The sequence below is a fragment of the Sciurus vulgaris genome, assembly GCF_902686455.1.
Source record: "Sciurus vulgaris genome assembly, chromosome: 2".
NCBI lineage: Eukaryota > Metazoa > Chordata > Mammalia > Rodentia > Sciuridae > Sciurus > Sciurus vulgaris.
The window spans coordinates 90715498-90730173 of NC_136462.1; the positions used below are offsets into that span (position 1 = coordinate 90715498).

Sequence of the window (14676 nt, forward strand, 5' to 3'; positions counted from 1 at the left end):
CCAAGGAAGAGCTACCTGATTCTGATATGCATCCAATAAAAGTTCTGTTGAAAGCAATCCTCCAATTCTTATTGAAGACAAAGTCTTTTAAGGAGTTTATTGATGCATAAAATTTAAAAATTATTTTTTTAAAAGGCATTAATTAAATGTTCCTAGGTGCTGACTGGCAGAGATGAAATATGTGACATTGTGTACATCAAATAGTTCACTTATGCTGGGTGCAGTGGCACAGGTCTATAATCTCATTCGGCTCAGGACCTGAGGCAGATGGATTGAGAATTCAAAGCCAGTCTCAGCAACTTAACAAGGCCATAAGCAACTTAGTGAGACCCTGTCTCTAAATAAAATATAAAATAGGGCTGGGGATGTGGCTCAGTGGTTAAGCACCCCTGAGTTCAATCCCTGGTACCCAAAAAAAAAGATGATACCTAGGGAAATTCTGCTGATTCATTTGGTCCTTAGACTTGACATTTGGGTCACAAACTGTTGCTGTGCCAGTGTACCTTGAGCTAACCATTCACTGCCCTTTGTTGCTCCCATGGACAAGTCCCTGTTCCCCTACTAGCAATGACTAGCATTTCATCCTATTAGCATTGTCATTCAGTGCTTTCCCCTTATATAGTTCAGTGGGGGGAGAAAATTACCCCTTGTTTTGAGTCTGAAAGACCATGGGCTAACACTTTCAGGGATTTCCATGGGGAAATTTGTCTGTTTCAACATACACTTCTAAAAAGTAAAATTGTTTCTACTCACCCTTAAAGTAAATCTGAATTCATCTATTGTCTTGAGAAGACTTCCAAGTTAATGTTTACTCAGACCAATCCACAGTATTCTTACATTTCTGCCTGAGTAGAAACCAAAACAATGAGGAGATCATGATAGTGTCCCTTGCTTTTGAAGTGGGAATATATTTTTTTGGTGAGAAGAGTTTACTTTGTTAAGTTGCTGCACATTGGCTTCTGAGTTCTGAATTTTCATCCTGTGGCCCAGATCTGGTTGCAAGAAAGTGTTTTTGGAGAAATAGTTGATTTATTTTCTGTTATTGGATAAGAAAACCCGTTAGCAAGGATTAGGGAGACTGTGTGGCAAGAGTTCCAGTCATGCTCTTGGATTGTTGAGGTGTTAAACAACTAGGTTTTGTTTGTTTGTTTGTGGTGCTGGGAATTAGAACCCAAGGCAACTGAGCTATATCCCCAGTCCTAAACAACTAGTTTTATCCCAGCAAGAAGATGATATGAACATTTTGCTGAAGTGAAAGAAAACAAAGTTTATCTTTCTAGACACAGGGATTTCTAAAACATTTGGTAACTTGCAGTTCCTAGATACTTAATGAATATTTAAAAGTATGTAGTGAATTTATCCTAAAGAATGGCTTAACTAGTCATTTTCCTCCTCTTCCTCCTTCCTTCCCTCCTTTCTTCCTTCCTTCTTTCCTTTTTCCTTCTCTTTTCTTCTTCCTTCTTCCTCCTTCCTCCTCTTCTTCTTCTTCCTCCTCCTCCTCGTCCTCCTCCTCTTTTCCTCTTCCTTCTTCCTTCTTTCTTCTTCCTTCTTTCTTCTTTACTAGGGATGGAACCCAGGGGCACTTTATCACTGAGCTATAGCCTCTGCCCTTTTTATTTTTATTTTGAGATGGGGTCTGGCTAAATCGCTAAGACTGGCTTTGAACTTAAGATCCTCCTGCCTCAGCCTCCTGAGTTAGTAGAATTACAGGCTTGTCCCACCATGCATTACTGGGCATGTTTTTTTTAGTACGATTCTTGTAGAATGTCCTGGTTGAAATTTTGGGATCCAGTTATATGTTAATTATCTTGATTTTTGGTGATGGTGTCAATGTGTATACAAAGACTCATCAGATTGCACATTTTAATTATGTACATCATATAAGAAAAAAATTATAGCCCCAACTTTTTTATTCACTTAGATGTAAAAATTCTAAACAAAATATTAACACACTGAATCCAGCAATATATGAAAAGGATACTATATTATTATATCCAAAACAGGTTTGCACTAGAAATTCAAAGTTGATTTAATGCCAGGTGTGGTGGTACACACCTGTAATCCCAGTGGCTCAGGATGCTGAGGCAGGAGGATCGAAAATTCAAAGCCAGCCTCAGCAAAAACCAGTGCTAAGCAATTCAGTGGGACCCTGTCTCTGAATAAAATATTAAAAAGGCTGGCTCATTCATTAAGCTCCCCTAGATTCTATCCTTGGTCCCCTGCTTCAAAATAAAAAATAAAAATTGATTTAAAATTAGAGGGGCTGGGGGGATAGCTCAGTCAGTAGAGTGCTTGCCTTGTAAGCACAAGGCCCTGGGTTTGATTCCCCAGCACCCCCCAAAAAATAAATAAATAAAATAAAATTTAAAAATCAGGGCCGGCATTGTAATTCAGTGGTAGAACACTTGCCTAGCACATATGAGGCACTAAGTTTGATTCTCAGCACCACATGTAAATAAATAAAATAAAGGTCCATTGACAACTAAAAAATTTTAAAATTAAAAATTTTAAATAAATAAATAAATAAAATTAGAAAATCAGTTATAACCAAATTAACAGATTAAAGAAGAGAATCGAATGGCCTTCTTCATAGAAAAAAGCATTTGATAAAATTCATCATCCATTCGTGATTTTTTAAAGTCTTATAAAACCAGAAATAAAAGGAAGTTTCTTATCTGTTTTTTTCTCATCATTCCCAAACCCCCCAACCCAGGGCTCAAATCCAGTACTGGGTACATGCTAGACAAGTTGTATCCCTGGTACAGGAAGTTTTCTTAAATTGATAAAAGGTATATATAAACCCTCCTCAAATATTAATAATAATATGATAATAGTAAAGTTCCCATTCGCTAATAATCTTCCCACTGGAACAATAAGTGTCAGCCTAGATAGATAGGAACACTGGCCTGTGGGTCAAGCTACTTCTGAGCCTTCATATCCTTATTATTGGACCGGCAAGGTGACCTTTAAAACACACCACTCCTGTCCCATCCTATCTAAATATCCAACACACTAGTACATGCACAACCTGGTTCTATTATTCTAAAAGTCAAACACCTCAGAAAATAATTGAACTGAGATCTAAAATTTGAGGATGGATTTATTTGTTTGACCTCTCTCAGTTGGAAAAGGTGGCAAGTAGCTTGGCCCAAATAATTTTTCTAGCACTGTCTTTTTATTAATCCTTCAATTGTACATTTGTACCTAAACTGTACAACTTATAATTTTCAAGAATTAATTTGTAGCCTGGTGCAATAGAGTGCATGAATTGATAGCAGCTACTTGAGAGGCTGAGGCAAGAGAATTACTGAGCCCAGGAAGTTGAGACCAGCCTAGGCAACATAGTGAGACCCTGGCTTCAAAACAAAACAATTGATTTGAGGAAAAAAACAAAAAGTGTACTGGTGCACATCAGTATTTCAGCTTTTTTCTTTTTTGAAAATTCTGTCGTGTACTTCTTTTTGGTACCAGGTATTGAACCCAGGGGGGCTTAACCACGGAGCCATATCCCCAGCACTTTTTTATATTTTATTTAGAGAGAGGATCTCACTAAGTTGCTTAGGGCATTGCTAAGTTGCTGAGGCTAGCTTTGAACTTGTGATCCTCCTGCCTCAGCGTCCCAAGCCATGGGATTACAGGCATGTGCCACTGCACCTGGTCTGTCATGCACTTTTATTGTTTTGTGTTTTTTTGTGGTGCTGGGATTGAACCTAGGGCCTTGTGCATGTGAGGCAAGCATGCTACCAACTAAGCTATATCCCCAGCCCTGTCATGCACTTTTAAAAAATCTATTTCAGGATGGTGGAGAAGGATATAAAGGAGTAGGGGAAAGGAAGCCCTCTCAACCACTGGACTAGAGGGCCTTCCTTCCTGTGAAAAACTCGGCTTTTGCCTTTTGAACACAGAGGTGACTAATTGCTGTGATGCGAAGCTTCAGAAAAGCTCCCTGTCCCCCATTTAACATGAAGCCTCAACATTTTCATATTGTCTGAGAGTCACATTATTAAAAATTACATATTTTGTATGAGGTATCAAATTTTTAAGTATGTTCATATCCTAAAGATGTTAGAAGAATTTTGGGTAGTGGGTTTTTTGCTAAGTTTGAGATAAATTTGATGAAACAATGTAAATTATCTTTGTTTAGTTCTCATGGTCCTTTAATTATGCTTGTTGTTTTTCTAAGAAAAGAATTTAGCATGCAACTTTTAGGGGATATTTAAGTTTCTTTGGCCATACCCCAGAAGTAGCTTGCTTAATGCTTAATGCATCTCCTCAAAGAGGACTGCGTTTACATGGGATTCCAGAAAGCCCCACCAAATCAACTGACATCAGTAAGGAACTACATGCAACAAGAACTCGGAATAGGTTTTCTAGGATGGTATAGTAAACCTGGCTTCTGCTATATGCTTGCTCTCGCATCCATAGCACATATGATTCATCTCACAGCTCCTTACTGTGCCACCAGACATCACATCTACATTGTGGGCAGGAAAAATGAAGATTAGCAAAATGCAAAGAACTCTCCTTTAATGAGGCTTTGCTTTCCTATCCAGTGACCTTGCCAAAGAGTTTTGCTCACATTATTGTCCAGAATGACCTAGATAGCAAGTTAGGGTTTTAGTTTTCTAGCTGTTAAATTTGAGGGTATCAAAGGTAAAGGAGGTGTGTTGGTGATTTAGCTCAGTGGCAGAGTGCTCGACTACTATGCATAAGGCCCTGAGTTTGGTCCTTGGCCCTGGTTGGGGCGGGGGGAGAAAAAGGAGAGGAGTAACTTATTGACTTTATCTTAAATCTTAGTAAAAGAATCTCTCTCACTCCTAAGTCCTCTGTAATTCCTGGCTCTTGGTCTTGTAGGTGCTACGCATGATGGTTGGAGTGAATATCTCAGATGAGCAGCTGGGCAGCATTGCAGACAGGACCATCCAGGAGGCTGACCAGGATGGGGATAGTGCTATATCTTTCACAGAATTTGTTAAGGTCAGTCAATCACCTCTTGATTTGAAAATGAAATTCTGTTGTACAGGAGGGAGAAGGGAAACCATTATTTAGAAAAGTGCTTAGAACTGTTACAATCTTTATAACTATATATATATTTTTTTTTTTTTTTTTTTTTTTTTTTTTTTTTTTTTTGGTTTAATCCCAGGTTTTGGAGAAGGTGGATGTAGAACAGAAAATGAGCATCCGATTTCTTCACTAAAGGACAGACCAAACTGTTCCTTGCTTTCTAGTATTTAAGAACTGGAACTTAAGAGTCCTCCTGTCCACCATCCCCACCTCCACCCCATCATTCCCCTTCTCCCAAAATACTACTGCTATTGCATGACAACCCCAAATATGTTCTGTCTACGCAAACCTGCCTTTGGTGTATAAACAGGGCATTACAGAAAGGTACACCCAGTCTATTTTCTGTTCAGTATCCATCCTTCAGTCCTCCATTTATAAATACCATGTTTCCCTGTTCTGCTGCTCAATGCCACACATTCATCCAGTTTGAGAAAGAGATGGAATCATGCCAAGAACCAGCCAGCAAAGCTCTCACTGGATGTGGACTGTACCATGCTGCCTTCCCTCCAGAGAGGCTTTAGCATGTTCCTGCTTCCTTCATATATGTCCTTTGCTTCTTACTTCCCTGTCACTCAGCTTACCTTGGCTTACCTTACTTAGTCTTTCAGCCTCCCTGCTTTTTATTGAGCCTCAAAATTCTGTGTGTTCTACTTGACACCCCAGATTATGCCTGTTAAATGTATTTCTGACTTGGCAGGATAGTTCGGTGGTCTGGCAGTTTTTATCTACCTTCACTCTTAAATGGGTCCCCAGGATGTTACCTTTCCAGGAGCTTTTTGGTAGCCAACACTTCTCTTGGAAGAATGACCCTCTCTTGGTCCTCTGTACTACTCTGTCATCAAAGGGCTTCTAGGTGGAGATATCCTTCTCGGAAGCTGGCCTTAGTGAAAAGTGTAGAGCCACCTGAGCTGGGTGGCTTGCCTGGGTTGCTCTACCTCTGCCCTCTGACTCTCGTTTTATATACCTATATGGCTTCTCCTGAGAGTGCAGTATTGACTGTTCAGAAAATAGTCATATGCCTATAGGTCTGCTTAGCTTTGGGACACTGTCACTACCAGAATAACTGTTCTGACAGCATGCTTGTGGACCTTTTCATGACTTTTTGGACAAGATTGCTGTTTTGAAACCTGCCACATTTACACTCTGCAGCATGGTTAATGCCTCATTGTTAGTGCACTGGAATGTTTTTCATTTCACATTTCCAAGTAGAGAGACTAGTGTTATGGAAGTGCCTAACTTATCTGAATCCAAAAGAATTAAAGACTGTCCTCAGTTATCAGTTTTACACAAAATTATGAATTTTTACACTTGGCAAATGTTGATGCTGGAAGCCATAGTCAGCCCCTAATACTGATCCAAAGCATTGAATGTATAGTGTCATTAGCTGCCTGGTTACAATATCTTCCTAGCTCCTTGTATAGGCCACTGCTAATCCCTTAGAAACAAGGGGTCTGGCACTGGTAAGACAATGTAAGGTGGCATTACAGACCTTTGAGTAAGCCAGAGCAATGGCTCTGCCAAAGTCAGCTTCATTAGACTTCATTGAATCTGGCCATTACTGTCCTATGTATGTCTGTGAGTCTTCATTTAGTTGCTGCCCTTGGCTGATTTTTCTCTGAGTCATTGCTTGCTTGCTTGTTTCCTTGCTTCAGAAGACTATCCAAGATGTGTGAACAAGTCTTTAGGAAGGGACTTGCTAAAAAATATCACTACAAAGGAATGGATAAAGGTGGGGAACAGGCAGGATGGCTTAAATATAAATGAATGAGAAATTCTTCATTAAGTATCAGTTTTTGTGATCAAGTGATGTAATATAGGAATTGTATAAAAGGAAAAAATTGTCTGATACTGATCTCTGTAGAGGTACTTCAGAGTCTCCTTGATGTGCGTTTTTAAAAAAGTTCTTAAGATCATGGCTTCCCCCCTCCTTTGGCTGTATAGCGAACTTCTAATCCACAGTTGTGCCTTATTGTCCCATTACAGTTGTATTCTTCGATCCATCAATAAATACTTGTGGTTAAAACAAAATAACTTGATTTTGTCTGTGATTTTCAAGAATTTTCTGTCTCCTTCAAGTTTGAAACTCAGTGTGTCCCTTACTCAGGTCTGTGTCTGTACTATCAAATGCAAGTGTACTCTGCTGCTGACACGTGAAGTGGAAGCATTCATCTAGGGGCTCACACTGTCTGCCTCTAGGCCCATTTTATAAAATTTTTTTTTTAGTTCTTGATGGATCTTTATTATTTATTTATATATATGGTGCTGGGAATCAAACCCAGTGCCTTACATGTTAGGCAAGCACTGTACCTCACTTGAGCTATAACCCCAGTCCATACACCCAGTTTTGTTAGCCTTGGCCATTTCCCATTCATTCCTCTGAAGATTCAATTTCTTTTCTGGTCTCTCTAGATCCAAGAAGGGAAGCTTATAAAGGAGGAGATTCTAAGAAAAGCCAGATACACATTCTAGTATAGATCAAATAATCATAAGCAGCCCATTAACCCTGAAGACACTGGAATGTGAGTTTATAAGACCTCAAGTCCTCAAGGTCTAAAATGTGCTGGCAATTATAGGTTTTTAGCATCAGTATAATAGAAATTTACTTAGGTGAAAATCCCCGATGATAATAACAAAAAGAAAAAATTAAATATTACTGTATACAATTCAGGCTATACCCGGATCTTTGTGCCACAATACTATGTGTCCTGCTTGAACTTAGTGATTCCTATTTCCTTTGTAGAAATGTCATGTTTTTCCTTATCACCTTAGAAACAGAAATTGTTGGTGTTGTAACATGACTCAGGCTTTTAATCTGGGAATAGCCTTGTGAATGGAAGAGAAAAAACACTGTCATGATGCTGCATTTTATGAATGTTTTCTCAGAATTGTGTTCATGTCCAAAGAAAATTTTGAATTTTGGCAAAATGAATATGCTAACTTTTAAATGTACTTTGTGCTGCCTCTTCCTTGAAGATGGGGCAGTACAACCACAAACATGATGTGGCATATAATCTGTGCCCAGGTGATCAGGGGCATTTCAAGAAGTTTGTTATCCCTGAAAAGTCAGAGTTTGGGAGATACAGAAAAAAAAGAAGCAGTAGCAAAGTATATGAAAGGGGAAAAGAGTAGGTTTCAGAAACATTTTATGTTACATTATCCCTCAAGAAAATTTTAGAATGAATCATTTCATGGTTTGTGATAATATGGAAAAAAAATTGATAACTGAGATGCTTCCCCCCCCCCCCCCCCCCCCGTGGTGCTGGGGATTGAGCCCAGGGCCTTGCACTTGTGAGGCAAGCACTCTACCAACTGAGCTATATCCCAGCCCAAGATACTGACATTTTTTTGTTTGGGGAGTTCGTTTAAGGTACTTGGGACCTTTCTACCTTCTGAGCTCCGGCCCTGGCACCTCCCGACACACCTTTTTTTCCCCCCCTTCAAGATAAGGTCTTGCCAAAGCTGGCCTCAAACTTGAGATCTTCCTGCTTTAGCCTCTAGAGTAACTGGGATTACAGGCATATGCCAGCATACAGGGCACAATTCTAATGTGTATTTTTTGCTTTTGGGGGGTTTTTTTGGTACTGAGAATTAAACCCAGGGATGCTTTACCACTGAGTCACATCCCCAGTCCTTTTAATAAGTATGCCACATTACTCTTCCTTTCACATATTCCAAAGTCTTGTTAAATTTGTGTGTAAGATCAGTGATAAAGGCACAGTGTTACTATCATCAGGATATTATATGACTGGGTCTGTCATAGAATTCATGAAAAAAAAATGAAAGAAATTGGGTTGGATTATAGTTGATGTATTTTAAAATGATACTTGAATAATCATACACCAAGAATCTAGGAGATCAGAGTAAACCGTCTTGAAAAAGAGGAACAAATTTAAAGGAATCATAATCCCTCACTTTGTTTTGGTCATACCAGGAATTGAACCCAGGAGGGCTATAAACTCCTGCTAGGCAAGCACTCTGCCATTGGGCTACATTCCCAGCCCCCCCCCTTTTTTTTTTTTTTTTTTGCTTTTGTTTTTGTTTTAGTACCAAGGGATTGAACCCAGGGGCACTTAACCACTGAACCCCATGTTTTATTTTGAGACAGGGTCTCACTAAGTTGCTTAGGGCTTCTGGCTTTGAACTTGTGACCCTCCTCCCTCAGCCTCCCCAGTCACTGGGATTACAGGTATGCATCACCACACCTAGCCATTCCCAGCCTCCCACCCCCAACTTCCCCGCCACCAGCGCTTTTTATTTTTTATTTTGAGATAGGTTCTTGCTAGGGTACTCAGGATGGCCTCAAATTTATGATTCTCCTGCCTCAGCCTCCCAAGTATCTGGGATTACAGGCATGCCTGGCTACATTTTCCAATTTCAAAATTTACTCACTACAAAGCTATAGTAATCAAGACAAGTATGGTCCTGGAAAAAGGATAAACATACAAATATATGGAGTAAATTATGAATTGGAAATAAAATTTCACATTTATAGTCAACTGATCTTTGACAAGGGTGCAAAGCCATTCAGTGGGGGAAAGCAGAGTGTTGTTTTTGTTTTTTGTTGTGTAAAATGTGGATTGCTTCACAAATTTGAATGTTATACTTGCACAAAGGCCATGTTAATTTTCTCTCTATCATTCCAATTTTAGTATGTGTGCTGCCAAAGAAAGGACAAGCATAGTCTTGTGGTACAACAGGCAATTGGATATCCATATGCAAAAGAGTGAAATTGGGTTCCTACCCCACAGCACACATAAAATTATCTCAAAATGGATCTAACCTAAATATAAGAGCTAAAACTATAAAACTTTTAGAAAAAAGCATAGGCAGGAATCTTAATAGACAAAGGTTAGGCAGTATTTTCTTAGATATCATACCCAGTACAGACAACAAAATAAAAAAATAAATAAACTGGACCTCATCAAAATTAAATACTTCCATGGTTCAAAGATATCATCGGGCTGGGATTGTAGCTCAGGGGTAGAGTGCTGGCCTAGCATGTGTGACATACTGGGTTCAATTCTCAGGACTGTATATAAACAAAATAAAGGTTCACTGACAACTAAAAATTAAAAAAAAAAAAAGGATACAATCAAGAAAGTGAAAAGACAGCCTGCATGATGAGAAAATATTTGCACATCATATATCTGATAAATGGCTTGTACCTGCAATATATCAAGAACTACTACAACTCAATAATGAAGGGACAACCCAATTATAGACTCTGCAATATTTGTGGAAATGTAAGATGATACTATGGAAAACAATATGGAGGACCCTCAAAAAATTATAAATTAGGGCTGGGGAGATAGCTCAGTTGGTAGAGTGCTCGCCTTGCAAGAACAAGGCCCTGAGTTCAATCCCCAGCAATGCAAAAAAAAAAAAAAAAAAAAAAAAAATTATAAATTGAATTATTGTATGATTCAGCAACTGTACATCTGGGTATATACTCAAAATAATTGAAAGCAAGAACTTGAAGAAATATTTGTATACCTGTGATCATAGCAGCATTATTCACAATAACCAAAGAGAATGCAGGGCTGGGGAGATAGCTCAGTTGGTAGAGTGCTTACCTTGCAAGCACAAGGCTCTGGGTTCAATCCCCAGCACTGCGAGAAAAAAAAAAAAAAAGAGAATGCAACCCAAATATCTATCTATAGATGAATTGATAGACAATATGTGGTATGCATAAAAGGGAATATTATTTAGCATTAAAAGGGAATGAAATGCTGGAACATGGATGAAACTTGACATTATGCTAAGTGAAATAAGCCAGTCACAAAAGGACAAATAGAGTTTTCCCACCATGTCTGGGTTTTGTATCCATGAATTTGACCAATGGCAGATTGAAAGTATTTTTTTAATAATACCTGTACTGAATGTGTACATACTTTAAAAAAAAAAAAAAAACATTACTCCCTAGATAATACAATATAACAATTATTACATAGAATTTACATTGTGTCAGGTGTAAGTTATCTTTAAAAGTATGGGGAGGGGCTGGGGACATAACTCAGTTGGTAGAATGCCTGCCTTGCAAGCACAAGGCCCTGGGTTTGATCCTCAGCACCATACACACACACCCACGAAAGTATGGGGCAGGGAGTATAGGGGAAGCTGGGCATAGTGGTGGACGCCTGTAATCCTAGTTGGTCCAGAGACTGAGACAGGAAGATTGCAAGTTCATAAGCCAGCCTCTGCAACTTTAGGCCCTACGCAACTTAGCAAAACCCTGTCTCAAAAAATAAAAAGGACTGGGGATGTGGCTCAGTGGTTGAGTAGCCCTGGGTTCAATCTAATAAATAAATAAACGTATAGGAGAGATAAAAGTTTAAAAAATAGGAACTAAGTATCAATTTAAAAACTTTTTTTAAAGCATAGGGGAAGAGTGTGTGTAGGTTATATGCAAATACTACTTCATTTTATATAAGGGACTTGAATATTCACAGACTTTGGTATCCTTGGAAGGTTCTGCAACCAACCCTCTACAGACATCAAGGGACAACTATATTGATGATTCCACTCATCTAAGGACTAGAGTAGTCAAATTCATAGATATAGAAAGTAAATGGTGTTTGCCACAGGCTGTGATGAGTTATTGCTTAATGGGTACGATTTTGAAAGATGAAAAGAATTCTATAGATGGATGATGGTGATGGTTGTACAACAATTGTGAATATACTTAATGTCACCAATCTGTACATTTAAATGTTAAGATGTTAAAATTTAAGTTTTATGTATTTTACCACAATTAAAAATAATTTGGGGACTCCATGGTAGAGCGCTTGCCTAGCATGTGTGAGGCACTGGGTTCAATTCTCAGCACCACATACAAACAAATAAAATAAAGGTACATCAACCACTAAAAAAAATTCTTTTAATAATTTGAGGGGGGCTGGGGAGATAGCTCAGTTGGTAGAGTGCTTGCCTTGCTGCAAGTACAAGGCCCTGGGTTCAATCCCCAGCACCGCAAAAAAATAATAATAATAATAATAATTTGAGGGGCTAAGGATGTAGCTCCATAGAAGAGGGCTAGGGCTTACCTACCATGTTGAGAACTTTGGTTCAATCCCCAGCATCAAAACCTAAACCAAACCAAACAATAAAAAATTTTTTTTTTTTTTTTTTTTTTTTTTTTTTTGTGGTGCTGGGGATTGAACTCAGCCTTGTGCTTGCAAGGCAAGCACTCTACCAACTAAGCTATATCCCCAGCCCTTAAAAAGCTTTTTGAGGAAAACCCAGTTAAAAAAAAAGAGCAAGGTATCTGAATAGATGGTTCTACAAAGAAGATATACAAATGGCCAATAACCTTATGAAAAGATGTTCAACATCATTAACCATGAGAAATGCAAATAAAAAAGTGGGAAACCAACTCATACCCACTAGAGAACAATAATTTTAAAAAACACATAATAAGTGTTGGTGAGCTTGTAGAGAAATTGGAACTTTTACTGCTGATGGGAAATGTAAAATGATGCAACCAATTTAGAAAACAGTTCTTTAGATGGAGTTATCATATTCTGCAATTCTATTCCTAGATGTATATACCAAAGAAAAATGAAAATATTCATTCACAACAAAACCGTGCACCAGAATATTCACAGCAGCATTATTTATGATAGTCCAAAGGTAGAAACACCTCAAATGTCCATCAAGTGATGACTGGATAAATAAAATATGGTCTCTCAACCAGGCATGGTGATACAAACCTGTAATCCCAGCAGTTTGGGAAGCTGAGGCAGGAGGATTACAGATTCAAAGCCAGTCTCAGCAATTTAGTGAGACCCTAAGCAACTCAAGGAGACCCTGTCTCTAAATAAAATACAAAAAAGAGTTGGAGATGTAACTCAGTGGTTAAGTGCCCCTGGGTTCAATCCTTGGTACCACAAATATTTTAAAATATATACATATATGTGTATGTGTATATGTATATATTTTTTAAATGCGTATATGTATGTGTATATACATATGTATGGGGAGATAGAGACTCTCCATAACTTGGAATATTAGGTGGGAATAAAAATTAAATTATTAGACCCTGGAAATATGCCAAATTAAAGAAGTCACAAAGGACCAGGACCACATGTGGTATGATTCCATGTATATGAAATATTCAAGACAGACAAATCTACACTTACAGAAAGTAGATTAGTGGTTGTCTAGAAGTAGGGAGTAAGAGATTGTGGAGTGATAGCTGAGGAGCTGAGGGATATAGAGGGTTTTTTTTCCCCCTGATGGGATTGAACCCAGTGACACTTAACCACTGAGCCACATCCCCAGCCCTTCTTGTTTTGTTTTGTTTTTGTGGTGCTGGGGATTGAACCCAGGGTCTTGTACATGTAAGGCATGCACTCTACCAAGCGAGCTATATTCCCAGCCCTCCAGCCTTTTTTATTTTGAGACAGGGTCTCACTAAACTGCTAACGCTGGCTTTGAATTGTGATCATCCTGTCTCAGGCTCCCAAATCACTGGGATTATGGGCATCCACCACCATGCCCAACCCTACATGAGATTTTTCTTTGGAATAATGAAAATGTTCTCGCAAGCCATGGTGGTGCACCCCTGTCCTAGCAGCCCTGGAAGCTGAGGCAAGGAGGATCACAAGTTCAAAGCCAGCTTCAGCAACTTAGTGAGGTCTTAAAGCAACTTAGTGAGATCATGTCTCAAAAATAAAAATGTCTGGGGATGCAGTTAGTGGTTAAGCACCCCTGGGTTCAAGCCCCAGTATGAAAAAAAATAAAAGAAAAAAAAATTTTCTAAAATTAATTGTGTTGATGGGCACACAACTCTGTATATATTGTAAAAGCCATTGAGTTGTATATTTTATTTATTTATTTATTTTTAGATGTTGATAGACCTTTATTCATTTATATGTGGTGCTGAGAATTGAACCCAGTGCCTCACACATGCTAGGCAAGTGCTCTACCACTGAGCCACAAACCCAGGCCTATTTTATTTATTTTTGGTACTGTGGGTTGAATCCAGGAGTGATTAACCACTGAGCCATATCCTTAGACATTTTAAAAAATATTTTATTTAGGGCTGGGGGTATAGTTCAGTTGGTAGAGTGCTTGCCTCACATGCACAAGGTCCTGGTTTCAATCCCCATCACCACAAAGAAAATTATTTAGAGATGGGTCTTGCTACGTTGCTGAGGCTGGCTTTGAACTCATGATCCTCCTGCCTCAACCTTCTGAGCCTCTGGATTATATCCAGGTGCCACCACACCTGGCCAAGTTGTTTATTTATTTTTTAATTTTTATTTATTTATTTATTTTTTGGTGGTGCTGGGGATTGAACCCAGGGCCTTGTGCTTGCTCTACCAACTGAGCTATATCCCCAGCCCAAGTTGTTTGTTTTAAATGGATGGAAAGTATAGTATGTGAGTTATATCTCAATAAAGCTCTTTTAAGAAAAAGATCAGTGTCAGACTTAAGGAAAGCCTTCCATGACATGCCATGGCCTTCTATTCCTATTGTCCAGAAATTTTCAGCATCCAAAGATGAAGGCATAAAAGTGGAGTTTATTCACTTTTTAGGTATCATGAAGCTATAAAAGTTGACAATCTGTCCCCTCCTTAAAACAAGAGACTATCCTAATAGTTTATGTTC

General features: G+C 38.7%; 1 protein-coding gene across 2 annotated transcripts in view; it reads left to right on the forward strand.

Annotated features, from left to right (window-relative positions):
* CHP1 (calcineurin like EF-hand protein 1) overlaps positions 1-5343 on the forward strand; it is a 40522-nt gene extending 35179 nt beyond the window's left edge. For both annotated transcript variants that reach the window (XM_079129031.1, XM_079129030.1), the window contains 2 exons: positions 4855-4977; positions 5144-5343. In XM_079129031.1, coding sequence (XP_078985157.1) covers positions 4855-4977; positions 5144-5197 — 177 coding nt within the window. In that variant the 3' untranslated portion in view covers positions 5198-5343. The remainder of the gene's footprint in view (positions 1-4854; positions 4978-5143) is intronic.
* The last annotated feature ends 9333 nt before the right edge of the window (positions 5344-14676 follow it).